The sequence below is a fragment of the Pteropus alecto genome, unplaced genomic scaffold (assembly GCF_000325575.1).
Source record: "Pteropus alecto unplaced genomic scaffold, ASM32557v1 scaffold7, whole genome shotgun sequence".
Taxonomy (NCBI): Eukaryota; Metazoa; Chordata; class Mammalia; order Chiroptera; family Pteropodidae; genus Pteropus; species Pteropus alecto.
In genome coordinates, this window is record NW_006494614.1 from 2,488,666 (window position 1) to 2,507,600 (window position 18,935).

The 18,935-nt window shown below is 34.1% G+C and overlaps 1 protein-coding gene across 1 annotated transcript in view; it reads left to right on the forward strand.

Annotated features, from left to right (window-relative positions):
- The window catches only part of FBXL4 (F-box and leucine rich repeat protein 4), a 69,042-nt gene that overhangs the window by 27,927 nt on the left and 22,180 nt on the right, over positions 1-18,935 (forward strand). The window contains 2 exon segments of the mRNA XM_025042835.1: positions 1-130; positions 7,293-7,506. The exon segment at positions 1-130 is cut by the window's left edge and continues 48 nt beyond it. Of these exon segments, the coding sequence (XP_024898603.1) occupies positions 1-130; positions 7,293-7,506 (344 nt within the window).

Below are 18,935 nucleotides of genomic sequence, written 5' to 3' on the forward strand. Positions count from 1 at the left end.
TGCAACCGTACTGGGCAAAACTAAATGACACGTCTTTGGAGTTTCTACAGGCTCGCTGCACTCTCGTCCAGTGGCTTAATTTATCCTGGACTGGCAATAGGGGCTTCATCTCTGTTGCAGGATTTAGCAGGTTAGTGCCAAGCCTTGTTGAGTTTATTTTACCAGCAGGCTGTACTTACTATGTAGTAGTTTCCATAATAAAATTTGAAGTTATATACCATGTACTTTGCAGAAATAAAAAAGAAGTACATTTGGTGCATCATCATGTTCAGAATGCTTCTGCTTATAAATGTAAATGAGTTTCACCATCCTCTTCAGCTAAACTTCATAATAATATGAAGTGAAGCTATGTCCCTTACCCCCTATTTTTTCAATCCCAAGTAACTTTTAACAGAGCTCCTTTTTTTTCTTTCTCTTATTTTCAGCACTGATGATTAACACATTTAAGAAACTATTTCCAAATCAAAATCTACCTCTCTAATGTGATTTGTCAGAAATGGAAAACAATTTATTATAGAACATTTTTAATTAAATCTTAATTACATGTGCAATACATCACCCAAATTTAGAAGCTCATTTAAACTAATTATGTTGAAAATGCAATTGCATGCTAAATAGGCGACCACACTTGCAGACCTGCCCAGGTGTTTCTGCTTCGTTCTATTTAAGCATTTAGTTTCCTTACTATTAAATGTCACCTGTTAAACATTTGAAAGCTTGCACAAGTGCATATTCATTTAGTAATGCCATAGTAATTTTTCTTATGATACAAACAGGTGTTTTTCTTTTAACTTTGATGGTAGTTATTCTCATTGTATGTTATAGTATAATCCCATCATTTCATTAGGTTAAATAATGAAGGAGTAGAAACTTTGGGAGAAATTACATATTATTTTTGATTAATGAATAATCTTCTAACCTGTTTTTAGAAGTTAAAAATGAACTTTGAGCTCTCCCTACATACATCCCCAGCGCATATATTCTTGAACAGTGGTTTATGAATTAGAAATTTGTATATTGAGCCTTGTTTCTCCTTGACTTACTTTATAAAAATAAAAATGCAATTCTAGAAAGTAAATATATGATACCATTAGATTTGGATGAAATAATGTTTGAAATCGTAAAAATGTTTTCAAATTATAACATTGATAGTTTATGCTTTGAAGTAAAAATATACACAAGCACATATGGCATATGGCACATGAAACCATGGATGCACTGAGTGTCTTTCTGCTGGAACTAGAGCCAGGGGAAGAGATTCTTGGATAAAACATTATGGTATTGTGGGTCAGAGAGTCTGAAGATTTTATAACATACTATGTATACAGCATTATTTTTCATTATGTAAACTTGCTTACGAGGGGATATCTGTAGTAGAAAAAGAAGGCATTTCTTTTTAGCAGTATCATTTCAGTGAATGTTCAGAGAATTTACATTTTAAAAATTGCTTCACATTTGACAGCTGTCTAGTGGAACACAGTTCAGTTCTTCCTACTTCCTCTTGCCCAAACACACACACTTTATTAACAAATTTTTCTCTCTGCTAATAAGATCAAGAAGAACTAAAGCTAATGGTAACTGTGGGTATTTGGAGCATACACTGTAGATTATAAACCAAGACAAACTGAGAGCAGATAGAACAGTTGGTGTCAGTAAGCATTATTTTAACTTATAAGGACCTTTCCTGTATTTTAAGTAGCCTTCATAGCTCTTTACTTAATGTTTCCCACTATTAAAAATGTATTGTTTGTTTTCAGCCCTTTATCTGAAAGGCATTGTAGTTGTGTTGACCATGTGAAGAGATGGATAATATAGTCCTCGCCTCAAGCTACAGTAAAATTATAAAGATAAACACATAAACATATCCTTTCAATATCTTTATAAGTAAAATAACAGGGTGGCAACTAACGAGTATAGACATTAAAGCAAACATTGGTAGTGAGTGGCCGCATTCCATCTTCTTTGGCGAAATGTTGCCTGTAAAAATGATGTAATGAGTAAAATAAAGGTAATAGTAAATCAAATTTTTTTTAAACTCTCTTTATGTAGCTCATTCTGGTGCATGAGCAGAAACATGAAGTTGTGAGAAGAAAACTTAGCAATACTATTTTTTAAATTTTAGACTCATAAGGAATAAAGATCATTTTTGCAAGGTTAAAGCTCCACTCTACTTTCTCATCAGCAATTTCTCTTTTATTTTCAATTCAAACACATTAGTTGCTGTGGGGCTGTTTGAGTAATCATAAAAGTACATACATAAACTTAAGTTTCCCCTATTTTACTGTAGTTTTCAGCCAGTAAAACCATAAATCTTAATAGCATTCTTTTAAGCATATCATTTTTCCCATTAAGAAAAGAAAAAAAATTAAATAACAGGGAGAGAATCTTTTTGGGGATGGGAGACATTGGAATTTTGCTTTCTGATTGCTGTTGGCCCCCAATGACTTGACTGCTGAATTGATAGTCATTCTAGCTTGTAGGCAGCATTCCCAGAATAAACAATAAATATTCATGGCTTGATTATTAATGAATAATCTTTGAATAAGTATGATCTATTTGTGCTCATTAATGTGAAGACTTATTTATAATACTTTAAAGAAAAAAAAGTACAATTTTTAAACTAGAGACCAGTGATAATGAGCTGCTTTTCGAGCAAGTCTTTGGGAAGTTTGATTTAGTTTATTTTTGTTGCTTAAAAACCTTATCCTCACAAATTGGAATTGTTTAACTGGATTTTAAAGAACTTTTTAGGAATTTATATTTTTCAAAATAGCAGGTAAATAGGTTAAATTGATATCATAAGAAGTTAAACTTTTAATCAGTTATTAATATACTATTCTATCTACAGATTAGTGATTTGCAATTTCAAGTACTGCTCCTGCATACCTTTACTTGTTAAAACCACGTTTATTGTAATTCTCTTTTTCTTTTATAATAGTTTCCTAAAGTTTCAGATATTCCTTTGCCTACCTGTCTGTCTGTGCTTTGAGGCTTAATCATATCATTCTGATGTTCAAAAGCCCTTAGGTTTATTTTTCCACTACTATTTTTCTTCAGGTAGTTGCCCAAACTAATCACCTTGATCTCCACTTCAGTTATATAGATTTTACCCCTAAACCCTCTTACTTGTTCCCTTCAGAAAACATTCTTGGATGCTTTCTAGATTCAAGAACTTTACAGGTGTTTTGACACAGAGCTGCAGTTTTATGGGATAAAGAACTTATTGTCTACTTATATGTTAGTCTATTCAGTTGCTTGCCTGTATTTTATACAGTTGGTTCTTTTAGACTGTCAATACATAGAGAGTAAGAGACAATTTTAAGACTTTCTTTCTCTTTCCTTCTACTATTGCTGGATAGTACCATAAAGAATTAATCAGGAAGTTTTGTTTTTAGTGGCTTTATTTTGAATAAGATGTAATAAATAGTGTTCCAAGTTATTTTGGATTAAAAATTACCTTAAATATGCCATTTTATAAAACTCAGTGAAGGCCAGCTAACAAAACATAAGATTAGGAATCAGAAGCAATGGATATTTCTATGTAATTTTCCCCTTACCTTTATACATCAGGCGGATTGTGAGGATTAGTGCCTTTTATTTTGTGATAAGTAAATTCAGATTAAATCATTTGTTCATGTGATGTTAATTATTTTAGAGTGCAAGTTACCATTTTGTAAATCACTTCTTATGTGTTTACATTACTCTGGACGAATTAATTCACCTCATAAGGATAAGCAATTTATTTCTCTCTCCAGAGACTCCTTTTCTCATAGCAGGAGAACTAGTTTGGGATTGTTTATTTGAACTTAGGTCTTCTCATAATACCTTTAATATCAAGAAATATTTTATGAGAATTCATAACATGGAATGAATAGGCTGTAGGAAATAAAAAAGCTGTAGTTCTCCTTTCGGGTGGCTGGTATCACAGTTGAGATGAATAGATGATCAAGACAAAAACATATATGTAATTATGCATTAAAATAAAACTTACATGAGGAGCATTAATGAAAGAAATAAGAGTTGTGTTTAGCTAATTAATTGAGTTTATTGTTCTATTTTCTTGGAATGGAGATATTTTGAAAAATTAGGTAGTATAGATCTTGTAAGTTTAAGAAGAGAGAATATGGGGATATTGAACAAATAATCTGCTCACAGTAAAAATATACAGAAAGGTAGTATAGGTGTAATCATCTTTACTGTGCTTTCAAATTCTGTCAGTCATTAAATCAGGTTGGGAAGTTTTCTAGTCTGTTAACAGTTGGTTTTCTGGTGGCTTGATATCACTCTATAAATGCTTTGGGAGTAAAAGTTCAATAATGCTAGTGAGGAGAAAAGGAATGTCAAATCTATTTCATATCCCAAGTCTGATATGAAAAAGAATTGTAGAACAACGTACTTTGCCAAATAATGAGGACCTTCAAGAGATGAGATGCCTAAACATTTTAATTTTAAGAGAGTTAATATATTTATTTAAGTTCTTTGATCTGCAAATAATTTTAGAAGTATCAATCAAAAAAGGATATTTATTAGTTCTCAGAAACTTTATATCCACTTCTAGATTGCTAGCTTATAAATAATGAAAAACTACCCATAACTACTATGTATTCTCAAAGTAAGGTGAACATGTTGATTTTGTCATATTTCTTTGGAATAGTTTGACCCAATGAAGGGAAAATACTATGAATCTGTAAAACTTTGTCTGTTACAGAATAAAGGAAACAAATTCATCAAGTGAATTTTCATAATTGAAAGATTCATTCAACAAACTCTCATCAAATATTTTTTTTTTAACCTGCCTGACATTGTGCTAAGTACTGGTATACCAAGAATCTATTTCAATTGTCAAAGGATTTGAGGCAGCTTATAAAACTCAATATAAACAAATTAGTCAGTAAGGAAATTGTGATTAAGAGAAAAATAAATAGTGGTTGAGAAATAGATGACCTGTGAGTTCAATTCACTATATAGAAAGTATGTCCTAATTTAGTATACGTTGCCTACCTTTGAGATAGATCTAGAATCTGAATATTGGGCACCATATTCAGTGCTACTACCTGGATCCTGTGCATCATTCTCTCTTCCATGAATCTTGTAGCAGTGTCCTGATGGTCCTTTATCCCTCTTTCCTTCAGTCTGTTCTGCTCACAGAAACCAGAGTGATCATGTTAAAATGCAAGCAGATTGTGTCACTCCTCTGCTCAAAACCCTCTGATGATTGAGAATCCCTTCTCCCTCAAAATAAAAGCCAGAGTCTTTATAGGACACACTATATGAATTGCCCCTTACCTGTCTGATCTGCTCCTCATCGCCCTCTCACTTCATGCCTCCCGCATTAGCCTCCTTATATTACTTCATGCTAAGTGTTATCCTGTCCCTGAGCCTTTGTGCTTACTTTTCCCTTTGCTTGGCATGCTTTATCCAGATATTTGATTTACTCACTCCCTCCCTTCCTTTGGTTCTTAACTCACCTTCTCAATGAGGCTTCTCTGACTACCTTATCCACCCTTGATATTTTCTGTTGCTCTTCCTTGTTTTTAGTTTTCTCTTTGGCACTTTTTACTCTCTACTATACTATGTATTTTACTCATTTATTTGTTTATAGCCTACCTGTCTTAACCAAAATGTAAGTAAACTCCATGAGAGCAGAGACTGTTTTGTCCACTCCTAAGTCCCAAGTGCCTAGAGTAATGTCTGGGTCATAGTAGGAGCTCAATAAATATTTGTTGAATGAATGAATGAATGTGCTTGATGCAAACTGCAATTTAGTTAATACAACTAGCAAAGGTAACAGTAGTCAGAGGGAGTGGGAGGAAATCCAGGAAAGAGAGTAGCTTGAGGAGTGTCAGAGAATTTTAAGGAAGGGATGAGCATTTGTATGAAATGCCACAATAAGTATTACAAGGACTGAAAAGAAAGGTCATTGAATTTGCCTATTAAAAGAAAAGGGTGAATTTAGGGAAACCTACATATTGCACTGAATTAAGACTAAATGGATATTCAGGTATAAATAAGATGTGTGGGCTACAGAGTTATTTGCAATATTTTAAATTTATAGCAACTGAATTTTTTTTTATTGTTTGAATGTGAGTTGGCCAAGATTTAACTTTTATTTTAATGTTTGTGAGGTGCTTTGACCTTTATAAACTGCTTTCACGTATTGTTTGATGTTCAAAACCACCAGACAGTGTGGTAAGTGTTGTTACATAATTCTAGTCTGCTTTTACAGCTGAGTCTTGGGTAAGTGGCTTTTCCAAGGTCCCAGGCTAGGAAGTAGTGGAACATGGAAAAAAAAATTCAGCTTTTGACTTAGGAGTCCAGTGTTACTTCCTTTATTTACTTAAGTGATTGATTTTGTCAATTTTATTTTGTGTGTATTTAAAAGCTAATTAAATCATTTAGGAAAAATATGTGGCATAAATAAACTAACAGTATATTACTGGTATGACACTGAGACAGGAAAGAAAATGTCAAGAGACTCAGACAGGGATGATCGGTGTACTGTTTAAGGGTTTGCTTAGTTGATAGTTTCATGGATTCAAATACTCCTAGACTTATATTTACTTTTAGATTATTTTCAGGTGATGATTATGGATAGGACAGTTTTTCCTTCACCTGTAATGTAATTAAAATAAATATTGTTATTCCTACTCTGATAAGGAATTTTGTGTCCTTCACGTTGAATTTTTTCTGTATATCTTATATAAAGCTGCAATTGAATATCTTGTTATAATTTCAGCATTAGTCTAACTGCTAAATATTAACAGTACAAGGAACATATCACAACAGTACAGTGAAACCAACCTAGAAATTTTCTGAGTTGAGTGGAGGCTAATCTGATTTCTTTTGAGGTCATTTAATAAAAGCTGTCACTTTGTGTGCCATATTCAAAATAAATTATACAGTATTGAACGGATACTGTTTAGAGGAAAATATCTTCCAAGAGTTTAGAGTTTTGTTAAATTTTTTTTTTTTTTTTGGCTCTTACTAACTTAGATGTGAATTACATGTACATAGGAGAAATACACCCTCTGCTTTTTTAATTTTCTACATAGCATTAGCTGACATTTTATATGACGTGAATCCATTTTATCTTCTCAGGCTGATTTATTTTAGCCTAACCATGCCTATTTCGATATGCAGTAAATGAGGATTTAAGTGAAACAGGTTTTACATTTTCCCTAATAGAAATCCATTCTTCTGAAGGTGTTTGCTTAGAGTTAATATAATTCTAAAGTATTTGCAAAAATATCTCTTAGATTTATGAAATTCACAAGGAACTTTTATTTTTACAGGTTTCTGAAGGTTTGTGGATCTGAATTAGTGCGCCTTGAATTATCTTGCAGCCACTTCCTTAATGAAACTTGCTTGGAGATTATTTCTGAGCTGTGTCCAAATCTACAGGACTTAAATCTCTCATCTTGTGATAAACTACCACCTCAAGCTTTCAACCACATTGCCAAATTATGTGGCCTTAAACGACTTGTTCTCTATCGAACAAAAATAGAGGTAAGACTAACTCAGCATTTACAGATTTGCTAGTGTAATGTCCAACTGAATATTTAGTTGCCTGTAATTGCTCATAATAATACAATTTCTGGTTTTTAAATAGATTAAATTTATAATGCCACCTATCTATTTCGAAATCATTACAGCTGATTTAGTCATTTCAAAATAATTTAGTCTGTTGTATTGTTTTCTTTTAATCATTATAAGAAAATGTTCTCTTTACTCTTAAAATTTTTGCAATGCTGTTCATATTTATAGGTAAAGAAATAAGCAATGGGTTGAAGTGAGCTGAAATGCTGGCAGGGAATGAATTAGAGAAAGGAGTAGCAGGATAGTATGCAGGAGGACATTTGCTTAGAGCAGGAGGAAACAGAATTTATCCAGGATCAGACTTAGGAGTTAGAATTCCTGATACAATGCCTTATGAGTCTCATTAAAGAAGAATAAAATCATGTAATATGCATTGATCTATTGGCCTTTTTCACATAATATCTCTAGGATATCTTTCCAGGTCATTATATACCACTTGACTCTTTTCATTAATTGTATAGTGTATGTCATTCATAATCTATTCAACCTTTCCTCAAATGATCAACATTTAGGTTTTCCCAGTCATTTTTCTTTTACCAACTATCTAGTAATAACATTTTTTGCACCGAATTTTACATATACCTGCTATTATTGCTGTAGAATAGAGTCTTGTAGGTGGTATTGCCAGGTCAAGGAGTAAGTGCCTGGGCCTCTGTAGTAAACACCCACTTATTGTCCTATATTTGTTCCCTCTACTCCAGCCATGTTGGCCTTCTTTCTATTCCTTGAACTTTCTGATCTGGTCTCAGCTCATGGCTTTTTCTCTTCTGCCTGTCTGGAATATTCCTTCAGCTTATTATGTGGCTGTCCTCTTTTCAGCTCGATGTTCAACGTAAATTTTTTTTCAGAGATGGCTTCTCGGACATTGATAAAAGGTAGCCCCCCTTCTAGTTTGTTTCTTTCGTATCACCCAGTTTTTTTTTTCTTTTTTAGCTTTTAGCTTCTTTATCACTCTGACATTTATTTTCTTGCTATTGTCTGTATCCTTACACCAGGAAATAAGTTTCATGACGGTAGAGGCCTTGTCTGTTTTTTTCATTGCCATGTTTTCAATATCTAGATTAGACTTGGTAGAGATTGGCCATTCAATAATATACATTCAAAAAATGAATGTATAAGATAGTCAAATTACTTTTCCAAAATGATATGCCAATTGCTTTCCAACCCTTGCCTCTCTTGAATGTTACCTTGGTCAGGCTATTCAACCTCTCACTATTTCGGTTTCCTGAATGGAGACATTAGAATACAGATCTCATATGGTTCTTGTGAGAGGTAAATTACATGTAAAGTGCTTAGAGGGTACCTGGAACATAGTAAACTCTCAATATTAGTTTTTAATAGCAGTAGTAGTTGTAATAATATCATCATAGCAGTTTTGTAGCATGTTTTGCTATGTGGTAGGAGAAGTCTCCTTGCTAATTTTTTTTAACTTTTTTTTTTTTTAATAAATCCTAGTTTATTTTTCAAGATGTATCTTGCAGCAAGGATTTTATAAGTGCATTTATTATATTTCATTTTATTCTTTAATAAGTCTTTTCATCTGTTCATATATGTTTTGTTTTACACATAAGAACATGTTATAATTTTCTTAAGTTTTATATCTTTTTAGTTAAATTTATCTCTTGTATTTCATAGTCTCAGATACTATTTTCTATTTAATTTTAATTGGTTTTGTTAGTATAAAGGAAAATTTGATTTTTTGTATATTTATCTTTATCTGCTTACCTTATCAAATGCTTATAATTGTTCTAGTAACTTTATGTCTTTTCCATTTTATGACAGTTATATAATCTGGAAAAAATATACTTTTTCTTTCTCTTCCAGTATTTAAACTTTTGCTACATTAGGTAGAACTTCATAAATAATATGGAATACCAGTGTTGTTTCTAATACAGTGGGATATCTTCGATGTTTTATTTTTTATATTTATACAAAAAATATTTGAGTACATATTATGTGCCAGGCACTGGTCTAGGCACTGAGACTTCAATAGTGAACTAAACAGACAACTCCTTGTGCTGCTTACTAGTTTTATATGTTGTTTGATGTTGCTTTCTAATAAGTAGTTTTGTCATTCTTGTTTGAGAACATTTTATCAAAAATATATATTAAGCTTTTTTAAGCCTTCATTAATGCACTAATATTTTTTCTTCTTTTATTTATTATTATAATGGCTTATAGTGAACAGTCCTTGCATTCCTGGAGTAATCCTTGCATGTTTTTAGTTTATACATAGCTAGGCTAATTTCTTATTTTGTGGTCAAATTGCTTGGGTTTGGATTCTAGTTTTATCACCTTCTAATTGTGTTACCTTACAGAAGTGTCTTGACCCCCTGTACTTCAGCTTTCCCTTCTACAAAGTGAAGATAACGATAGTATACATCTTAAAAAGTTGTCATGAGGATTAAATCATTTAATACATATAAAGTGTCTACAAAAGTGCCTGGTTTATAATAAATATTCTTTGTTTACACTTATAAATACTTTTTATATTTGCTTTCTTTTTTAAATAATTAAAAATTTTTTAATTAGTTGGCATATGATATTATAGTAGTTACAGGTGTACAGCATAGTGATTAGACATTTATGTAATTTACAAAGTGATCACCCTAATAAATCTAGTACCTATCTGTCACCATACATGGTTATTACAATATTATCGACTATATTTCTTATACTATACTTTACAGCCCCGTAACTATTTTGTATCTACCAATTTGTACTTCTTAATCCCTTTCCTCTTTTCACCCACCTCTCAAACCCCCTCCCATCTGGCAGTCATCAAAATGTTCTCTATATCTATGAGTTTCTTTCTGTTTTGTATGTTTATTTTGTTCTTTAGATTACACATGTTAAGTGAAATCATATGGCATTTATCTTTCTCTGTCTGACTTACTCCACTTAGCACAATACCCTCTAAGTCCATGCTTTTTACAGATGGTAAGATTTCATTCTTTTTTATGGCTGAATAATATTCGATTACATATATGTACCACCTCTTCTTTATCCATTCATCCATTGATAGACACCCATGTAGCATCAGTATCTTGGCTATCATGAATAATGCTGTAGTGAACTTATGGATTCTCGTATCCCTTTGAAGTAGTGTCTTGGGTTTCTTCAGATAAATACCTAGAAGTGGGATTACTGGGTCCATCTTTGTCTCTTGTAATAGCCTTTGTTTTAAAGTATATTTTGTCTGATATAAATATTGCTACCCCAGCTTTTGTTTGTTTCATTTTCATGAAGAATCTTTTTCTGTCCCTTTATTGTCAATTTGTGTGTATCTTTCAATTTGAAGTGAGTCTTTTGTAGGTAGCATATGTAAGGGTCTTGTTTTCTTATTCATTCAGCCACCCTATATCTTTTGATTGAAGCATTTACTCCATTTTCATTTAAAGTAATTGCTGATAAATATGAAATTACTGCCATTTTATTATTTATATTTTTGATCTTTTCTTTCTTTTTTCTTTTTCCTCTTAAAGAAGTCCCACCAACATTTCCTGTAATACTGGCTTGGTGGTGATGAACTCTTTAGCTTTTTCTTGTCTGGGAAGCTCTTTTTCAGTCCTTTGATTCTAAATGATAGCTTTGCTGAGTATTTGTTGTAGGTCCATGCTTTTCATCACTTCGAATACTTTCTACCAGTCCCTTCTAGCCTGCAAAGTTTCTGTTAAGAATTAGCTGACAGTCTTATGGGAGCACCCTTGTAGGTAATTAACTGCTTTTTTCTTGCTGCTCTTAAGAGTCTCTCTTTCTCTTTAACCTTTGACATTTAATGATGATGTGTCTTGGTGTGGGCCTCTTTGGGTTCATCTTGAATGGAACTCTTTGTGCTTCCTGGGCTTGTGTGTCTATTTCCTTTGCCAGGTTAGAGAAGTTCTCAGTCATTATTTCTTGAAATATGTATTCAATTCCTTGCTCTTCTCTCTTCTTCTGGGACCCCTACGATGTGGATGTTGAACACTTTTTGTTGTCTCAGAAGCCCCTTAAACTATCTTCATTTTTGGGGATTCTTTTTTTTCTTGTTGCTGTTCTGATTGGGTGTTTTCTGCTATCTTATCTTCTAAGTCTCTGATTTGATCCTCTGCTTCATCTAATCTACTGTTAGTCTTCCTAAGATATTCTTCACTTTAGTTATTGTATTCTTTATTTCTGACTGGTTCTTTTTTATGTTTTCTATCTCTATTTTTATGTTACCTCTCTCTTTGTTAAAGTTTTCACTGAGCTCTTTAACTCTTCTTCTAAGTTCATTGAGCATCCTTATAAGCAATGTTTTGAACTTCGCATCTGGTAGATTGCTTGTTGCCATTTTGTTTAGTTATTTTTCTGGAGTTTTGTTCTGTTCTTTCATTTGGGACATGTTTCTTTGTCTCCTCATTTTGGCTGCCTCCCTGTGTTTGTTTCCGTGTATTAGGTAGGGCTTAGGAAAGTGGTCTTATGTAATAGGTGTACTGTGGGGCCCAGTGGTGCAGTCTTCCTAGTCACCTGAACCAGGTGTTCCAGTTGTATCCCCTATATGGGTTGTATGTGACCTCCTGTTGAAATTGAGCCTTGGTTGCTGTTTGCATGTCAGTGGGAGGGATTGATTCTCAGGCTGATTGGTTGTGAGGACTGCCAGTGGAGGAGCTGTTGTGCAAGGGCTGACCCTACCGAGCAGGATTCACTTTAGCAGGGCTCTGATGCCTGCCTATTCTGCCCTTTGGGTGTGTCATTTTTGGATGTGGCTATCATGGCTCAGATGCTCTGGCTCAGATGGAAGCCAGCCACGAGGCATGCAGGCTGGAGCCTCCTGGGAGAAGCCCCGTCGCAGACCGAGTTCACCTACAGCCTGCGCCATGCCCACGGCCACCTGGCTTGAGCCACCAAACAGTCCTGACATAGCTACCACCTATCCTTAGCTTGGATGTGCCTTGAGATGCCAAACCTCAAACCAAGGCCAGCTGATGCTAGTTCTGGGCTTGATGCTGCTCAGCAAGAGGTAGAGGGCACAGTGAGGCCAGATGCTACTTGTTTAAGTTTGGTGAACCTCTGAGAGATTTTAGGAAGTCTGTAGCATGAGCCAGGACAGGCCATTTTTATGGAAAAATCCACTGGAAGTGGCTTGGATGGGCCAGCAAGTTGGGTAGGGCAGCATCTCAGGAGATCACCAGGGCAGGGTAACCAGGTTGATGGAGACTCAGATACGGCAGCTGCCTGCATTTACACGTTGTGCAGGGGAGGGCTCAACAAAGAAACAGTGCCCTCTGCCAGCACTTTTGTCTGGGAGAAAGCTGCCCCTCCAGCCCTTGCCCTGAAGCCAGACAACTCAATTCCTCCTTGTATGTCCCTGGCGCCTCTCAAGCTGCTGCCCCAACACTGGAGCTCAAAGTGAGTGAGTCCATCACCAAGTACATGTGCCGGCCCTTTAAAAGAAATGTCTGTGACTCCAGAGGCCCTCTCTCTCACTCAGCCACAATATCCTCTGGTTTTCACAGCCAGAAGTTGTGGAGAGTTCTCTTCCTAGCACTGGAACCCTGGGCTGGGGAGCCTGGTGTGGGACTGGGAACCCTCGCTTCTCCAGGGTGACTTCCACAGCCGAGATCTCTCTCTTGATTCTCTACCACCTTACACAGGTGTGGGACCAGCCTGTTACGCATCTCCTACTTATCTCAAGGTGGCCTCTTCTGTATATCTTCAGTTGTAGGACTTTTGTTCAGCTGGACTCAGGCAACTCCCAATGATGGCTAGCTTCTATAGTTTAGTTGTAATTTTGATGTGGTCGTGAGAGGAGGCAAGCATAGCATTTACCTACTCTGCCATCTTGATCAGAACTAATCTGCTTTCTTAAGTGAGGTTGAGCTGTGGTTTTCCTGTTCATTCTATTTTATTAAGTATGGGGCTAGGATTATGACAGCATAGAAAATGATTTTGGAAACGCCCATCTTTTTCTTTGATCTGGAATAACTTGAATAAATGGGAATTATCTGTTAAATAGAATTTACCTATAAGACCATCTGGGCGTATAGCTTTTTAAATTTTTTCTAGACATAACTTTTTTTCCAATCTGTGGAAGCCTGGAAGTTTGTGAGTATAAGAACTTCTGTTTAATGCAGTGTTCCCAATTTTGGGCAAAATGTTTAGCTAGAGTTTAACTGGTGACTTGGTATGGTGGGAAGAAGACTTTGATTCTAGTTCTGGCCCTACCAGTAACAACAAGGATAGTGACCTAGGTTAAGTCACATCATCTCTCAAATTCCTAGATTCTTTACTTGCAAAATGAGGGGACTGTTGTCTCTGAATGCCAGTTTAAAGATAACGTTAGCCCATGTTTTCATTGGTTTATGGCGAAATGACTCACCATTTGTGTGGGTATAAAATAGGCAGCTATCTCTTCTTGGGTAGGCCTGATATGTCATACCTGCTTTTTACTGGTATATTTACAATTTTGTTGGCCTTTGTACTGTAAAGTCTGAGATCTTCCCACAACATAATGCCTTATTTAAAATGTTCTGATTGAATTTAACTTTAAGAAGAATTATAGTATGGTTAATTATTAAATGAAACTTTAGGAAGAAAATGGTAAAATAAGAAATGACAAATACTGATTGCAAGAACTTATATTAACTTGTTAAGCATACTGCATCTGTGATGATTTGTAAAAATATATCCTGTGGGATATTTTTGAAATGTTATATATTAATCTAAGTATCAGGGAATCATTAAATAGTCCACATGTTTTCATCAGTTTGTCTCAAGAAACTGATAGAATATAACTATATTTTTTTTTAACATTTTTCCCATTTGCCCTGAGATAACTCACGGATTACAGTTCTAACCTTACTCCCAAAGTCTGCCATAAAATATTTTGCTTTTATTATTATTTTCACACCGCTCTAGTATATTGATAGTCTTTGGAAACGTGACATCATTCTATTTATAGCATTCTGTTTTTAGTAGTTTGATCACTGAAAATGTCAAATCCTAGGAAAAGTAGCATTCCTACATGAGCTGCACTTTTTTTTCTAAATGGAAAAAGGGTTAAAAGTGTGATTTGTAAGAATTGAGAAGATTTCATGTCAAGAGTGGAGATCTAAACTTATGTATCTAAGTCTAGATAACATTAGCTCCAGCTTCCCTCAGTTACTTAAATACAGATGTAAAATCAGTGTATGAATGCATTAAAAGAAATTTGGGTTGTGCTCTCTGTTACTACCTATTAAAGTTTGTTTTTATTAGCCCATATGCTAAAATAACATAAAATTCATTTATAATGTATCCTATATAATTTTTCTGACATTGAGTATGTAGAAATAATTATAAAACTGATTTTCATTGATCTATGGTTGACTTACAATAGCACAAAAAATAATGTCATTTTAGTGATATAAATGGCACAATTCAAAATTAAGCAAAACTTACCCAGGCATTGTTTACTTTTATTGCTTCCCAACTCTGTATTCAATACTCTCTATCTATACTTTACTCAACTTCTGTTATCTTCTCATTCTTGGGATTTACATCAGACTTACATGGGTACTGAATAACTTCGAAAAGTAAAGGGAGAAGGCAACACAATCAGCTAGTGTCTTTTAAAACAAGTAGAAGCCACAGCTGATATTCCTATCAATCTGTAACCACCTCTCTTGACATTTAAGCAAAGCATTATATCATCCCCTTCTGTCTTCCATACATATACCCTTTCAGTCCTTCAATCAATGATGTCGGTGGATGAGACAAGAAGAGAATGAGAAGACAAGATTTAGGGGACTGGCTTCTCTCTATACCTTCCACATAATCTTTAGCAGTACATTCAGATGTTATAAACTATTTTAAAATGAAGGAACAACAATTGATTTCAAATGCCTGTTTGCTCTAAGGAAATATATGAGAAGAAAAAGAAGATACAATTTGAACTTCCTGAGAGTTTGTTTTTTTTTTAAGGAATGTGAATTATCTAGTGCCACTTTTACCCATTTTTCTAAACTCTACAAAATTCTAAAATAAGCGAAAATTAATAACAAAATATTTACTGTTACAGCATATTAACTATAGAGAGGTCAGGTTTTTGTTGTGATTTATGTATTTTATGTGCCTATATGTAATTTACATTAATGAACATAATACATTTATGCCATTTTATATGACTTAAACAAGTCTGTGGGTATAGTGAATAAAACTTTAGAGGATATCGGAGACCTGGGTTTTCATCCCAAAGTTTGAGAAAATGTACTGAGTATATATATTCTGTTTGCTGTCCTAGATATTTTGCATATTATTTAATTCTTTGCACTAGTTCAGTGAGGATAGGTGTTACTCTCTCCTTGCAGATGATGAAATGAAGGTCCCAAAAGATTAATGTTTCCCAGTGGCACAGAGCCACTTTTACTGCTTCCTGACTCTGTATTCAATGCTCTCTACCTATACTTTACTCACTTCTGTTATCTTCTCATTCTGTTATCTTCTCATAACCAGTTTGGTGGCATTGGTTCTATTCTAATAGCTTGGCTGCCTTTGTCTAAAATAGAGATTTTTTTTCTTTACCACCATTCCTTTTCTAATTTGCAAATTGGTAAGGAAATATAACATTGTAACACTTAGCCTCATGTCTAATCTTGTCTGGAACTGGGATTGTATTCCAGTGCATATCCTTTGTACTGCTTGATTGCTGCTTTGGTAGTAAACTAAAATGAGAGCAACCTTAAAACTAGTCTCAGGTATCACTGTCACCAAATTTTGAGTCTAGCATTTTATGGTGTGGCCTAGCTCAATAAGATTTTTCTTTGCAGCTCTACTGCTTTGTCTAATACCATGACTAGCACTCAAAAGGACCTTGTTGAGACTTTAGCTATGATTAAAATGGTATAGAGGTGAGATTTGAGTTTCTGAATCCCACATTATTTGATAATTTAAAAACTGGGAAGATATTTGTTATTTACTCTGTGTCATAGACCCAAGTCATAAAACTCAGGCCTTATCTTGGTTTTCTTACTTGAAAGATATATGTGCTTATGTCAGTTATACTAAGTTAAAAGTTTATTTATTAAAAAAAACTTACCCTATCACATAGGCTATTGAGAAGACCAAATTTTTTGAATGTTTACTTCTTTACAATTAGTGTATAGAACAGTGTCTGGTATTCACTACAGTGAAAAAAAATATATGTGTATGTGTGTGTATTAGATATTTAGTAACTTGTGCTGAATAAATGGGCAATAGCTATTATCAATTCATTTTTTTATTATTAGATAAGTTACTGAGCATAAGATAAGTTTGTCTTTCTACAGAATAACCACATCTACTAAGCAGATGGATGGGTGGATCTGCAAGTTGAAAAACTTGTAAGAAAATATTTGAACTGCATTTGTTCATTAGTTTTAGTCCTAAAAGAGAGTGAAATATAATTCAATTTGTTTCGTTAATTTACTTCATGAAATCTTTTTCTTTTTTTAGATGTGTTTAGAATTGAAATGAAAAAATTGCTTTATTAGAGAAATAACAAATGTCTTCTTATAACATCAACCAAAACAAACAAAAAAAATCACTAAACTATTTGCAGAGTTAGTAATATACATTTACAGAATTTCAGTAGATACAGAGCAGTAAATATATGCCTAGTAAAAAACAATATATTGCCACATTAAAGAGTTACAGAGTAGACTGGTATACAAGAGGCCCAAGGCATGCTAACAATGTCACAAGTTTGTGCTTGGTTGGAGAATGGTCTTTGTTGAGAAACCTTTTTGGGAGAAATGCCCCTTGAACTGAGATTTAGGTCCTGTTTACTATGTGACCTTAGAATAACTAATGAAATGGGATGGTAAATAGGATAATTTCCTTTTTACTGAATGTAGAGGATCTTTTAGGGTTGCATAGATAACACATTAGGCAAAAGATAGGAACTTAGGACAGGAAAGAAACTTTAGTTGTACTTAGTTTCTGCTATCCATGACAAGGAAATAATTATAGTAGATTTAGATATGTAATGATTGGATTTTGTTTCAGTCCCTTTGGTCCTTTCCTTCTCTGTTCACAAGATTCCTACTACATTTGATAAACACTGATTTTAAGCACTAATTTAGCCATATATGTTGCTGCATTTTCATGAGAGGTGAGCTATAAAAACTTGACTCATGAAATAGACTTTTAAATACTTAAAAGGAAAACCTTTTATTTTGAAATAATTTTAGATTAAGTAAAAATGTTTTATGCAAAAAGTTGCATAAAAAGTAGATTCTCCTACTATATGCATAATTTTTTTCCTGAACCATTTGGAAATAAGTAGAAGATATAATTCTCCTTTACTCCTAAAGGAGTATAAATCTGTAATGTACTCTTAAATGCTTGTGTTATGGGCTGAATTATGTCTCCTCAGGTTTTATATGTTGAAGTTCTAACCCTCAGTGCCTCATCAGTTGATCATTGTTTTGAGATAGGGTCTTTAAAGGGATAAGTCAGGTTAAATGAGGTCATTAGGGTGGGCCCTAATCCAATATGACTGATGTCTTTATAAGAAGAGATTGGGACACACACACACACACACACACACACACACACACGACACCATGAAGACACCAGAAGAAGCTGACCAGTTTCAAGCCAAGAAGCAAGGATTAGAGGAAAGTAACCCTGTTGACACCTTAATCTCAGACTTCTAGCTTCTAGTATTGTGGGAAAAAAATAATTTTTTTTTAAGCTCCTTAGCTCGCGGTACTTTGTTATGGCAGCCCTAGCAAACTAATACAACTTATAAAGGATGGCATAAGAATAACTTTTTAACATATTGCATAAAAAAGTGTCTTTAACAGAAGTCCTATGCATTTACTAAAACAATCTAGATTACTGGTAGAAGTTTGAGCCTGTTTACCTTTTCTTTGTTTGGAAAAAAAATAATAATCGGGAGTGGCGGCGAGATGCGGCATGACAGGTAGCTCAGTAAGGATGTCATTCTGTTGCTTAGCAGCAGACAAGAAAACCAAGAGTGTTTTTTAAAAGTTGAAGTTATAAATGGAACACCTGCATCCAGTTTTGATTGCCTCACTTCAAGAATGATAGAGCATAAATTGAAAGAATCTGAAGAAGTGAAAAAACTGATTATAGGTATTGTCGGGGACTAGTATATGACAGTAATCCATAAGTATGGCTCAGCAACTGTTTACTTGGCCTGCTAGGCTGGGTCGACAGTTTCAAGGAACCCACTACCTTCATCTTCATGAACTAGAAGACAACAAAAGTAGTTTTTCTGTACTCATGTTGGGTATCAACACTCTCCTTCTAATTCCTTTTTTTCTGTGCCAGGTTATTTGGCAGAGTGGATATATAAGTAAAAATGCATACTACCCTTTCTCTTGATGAAAATT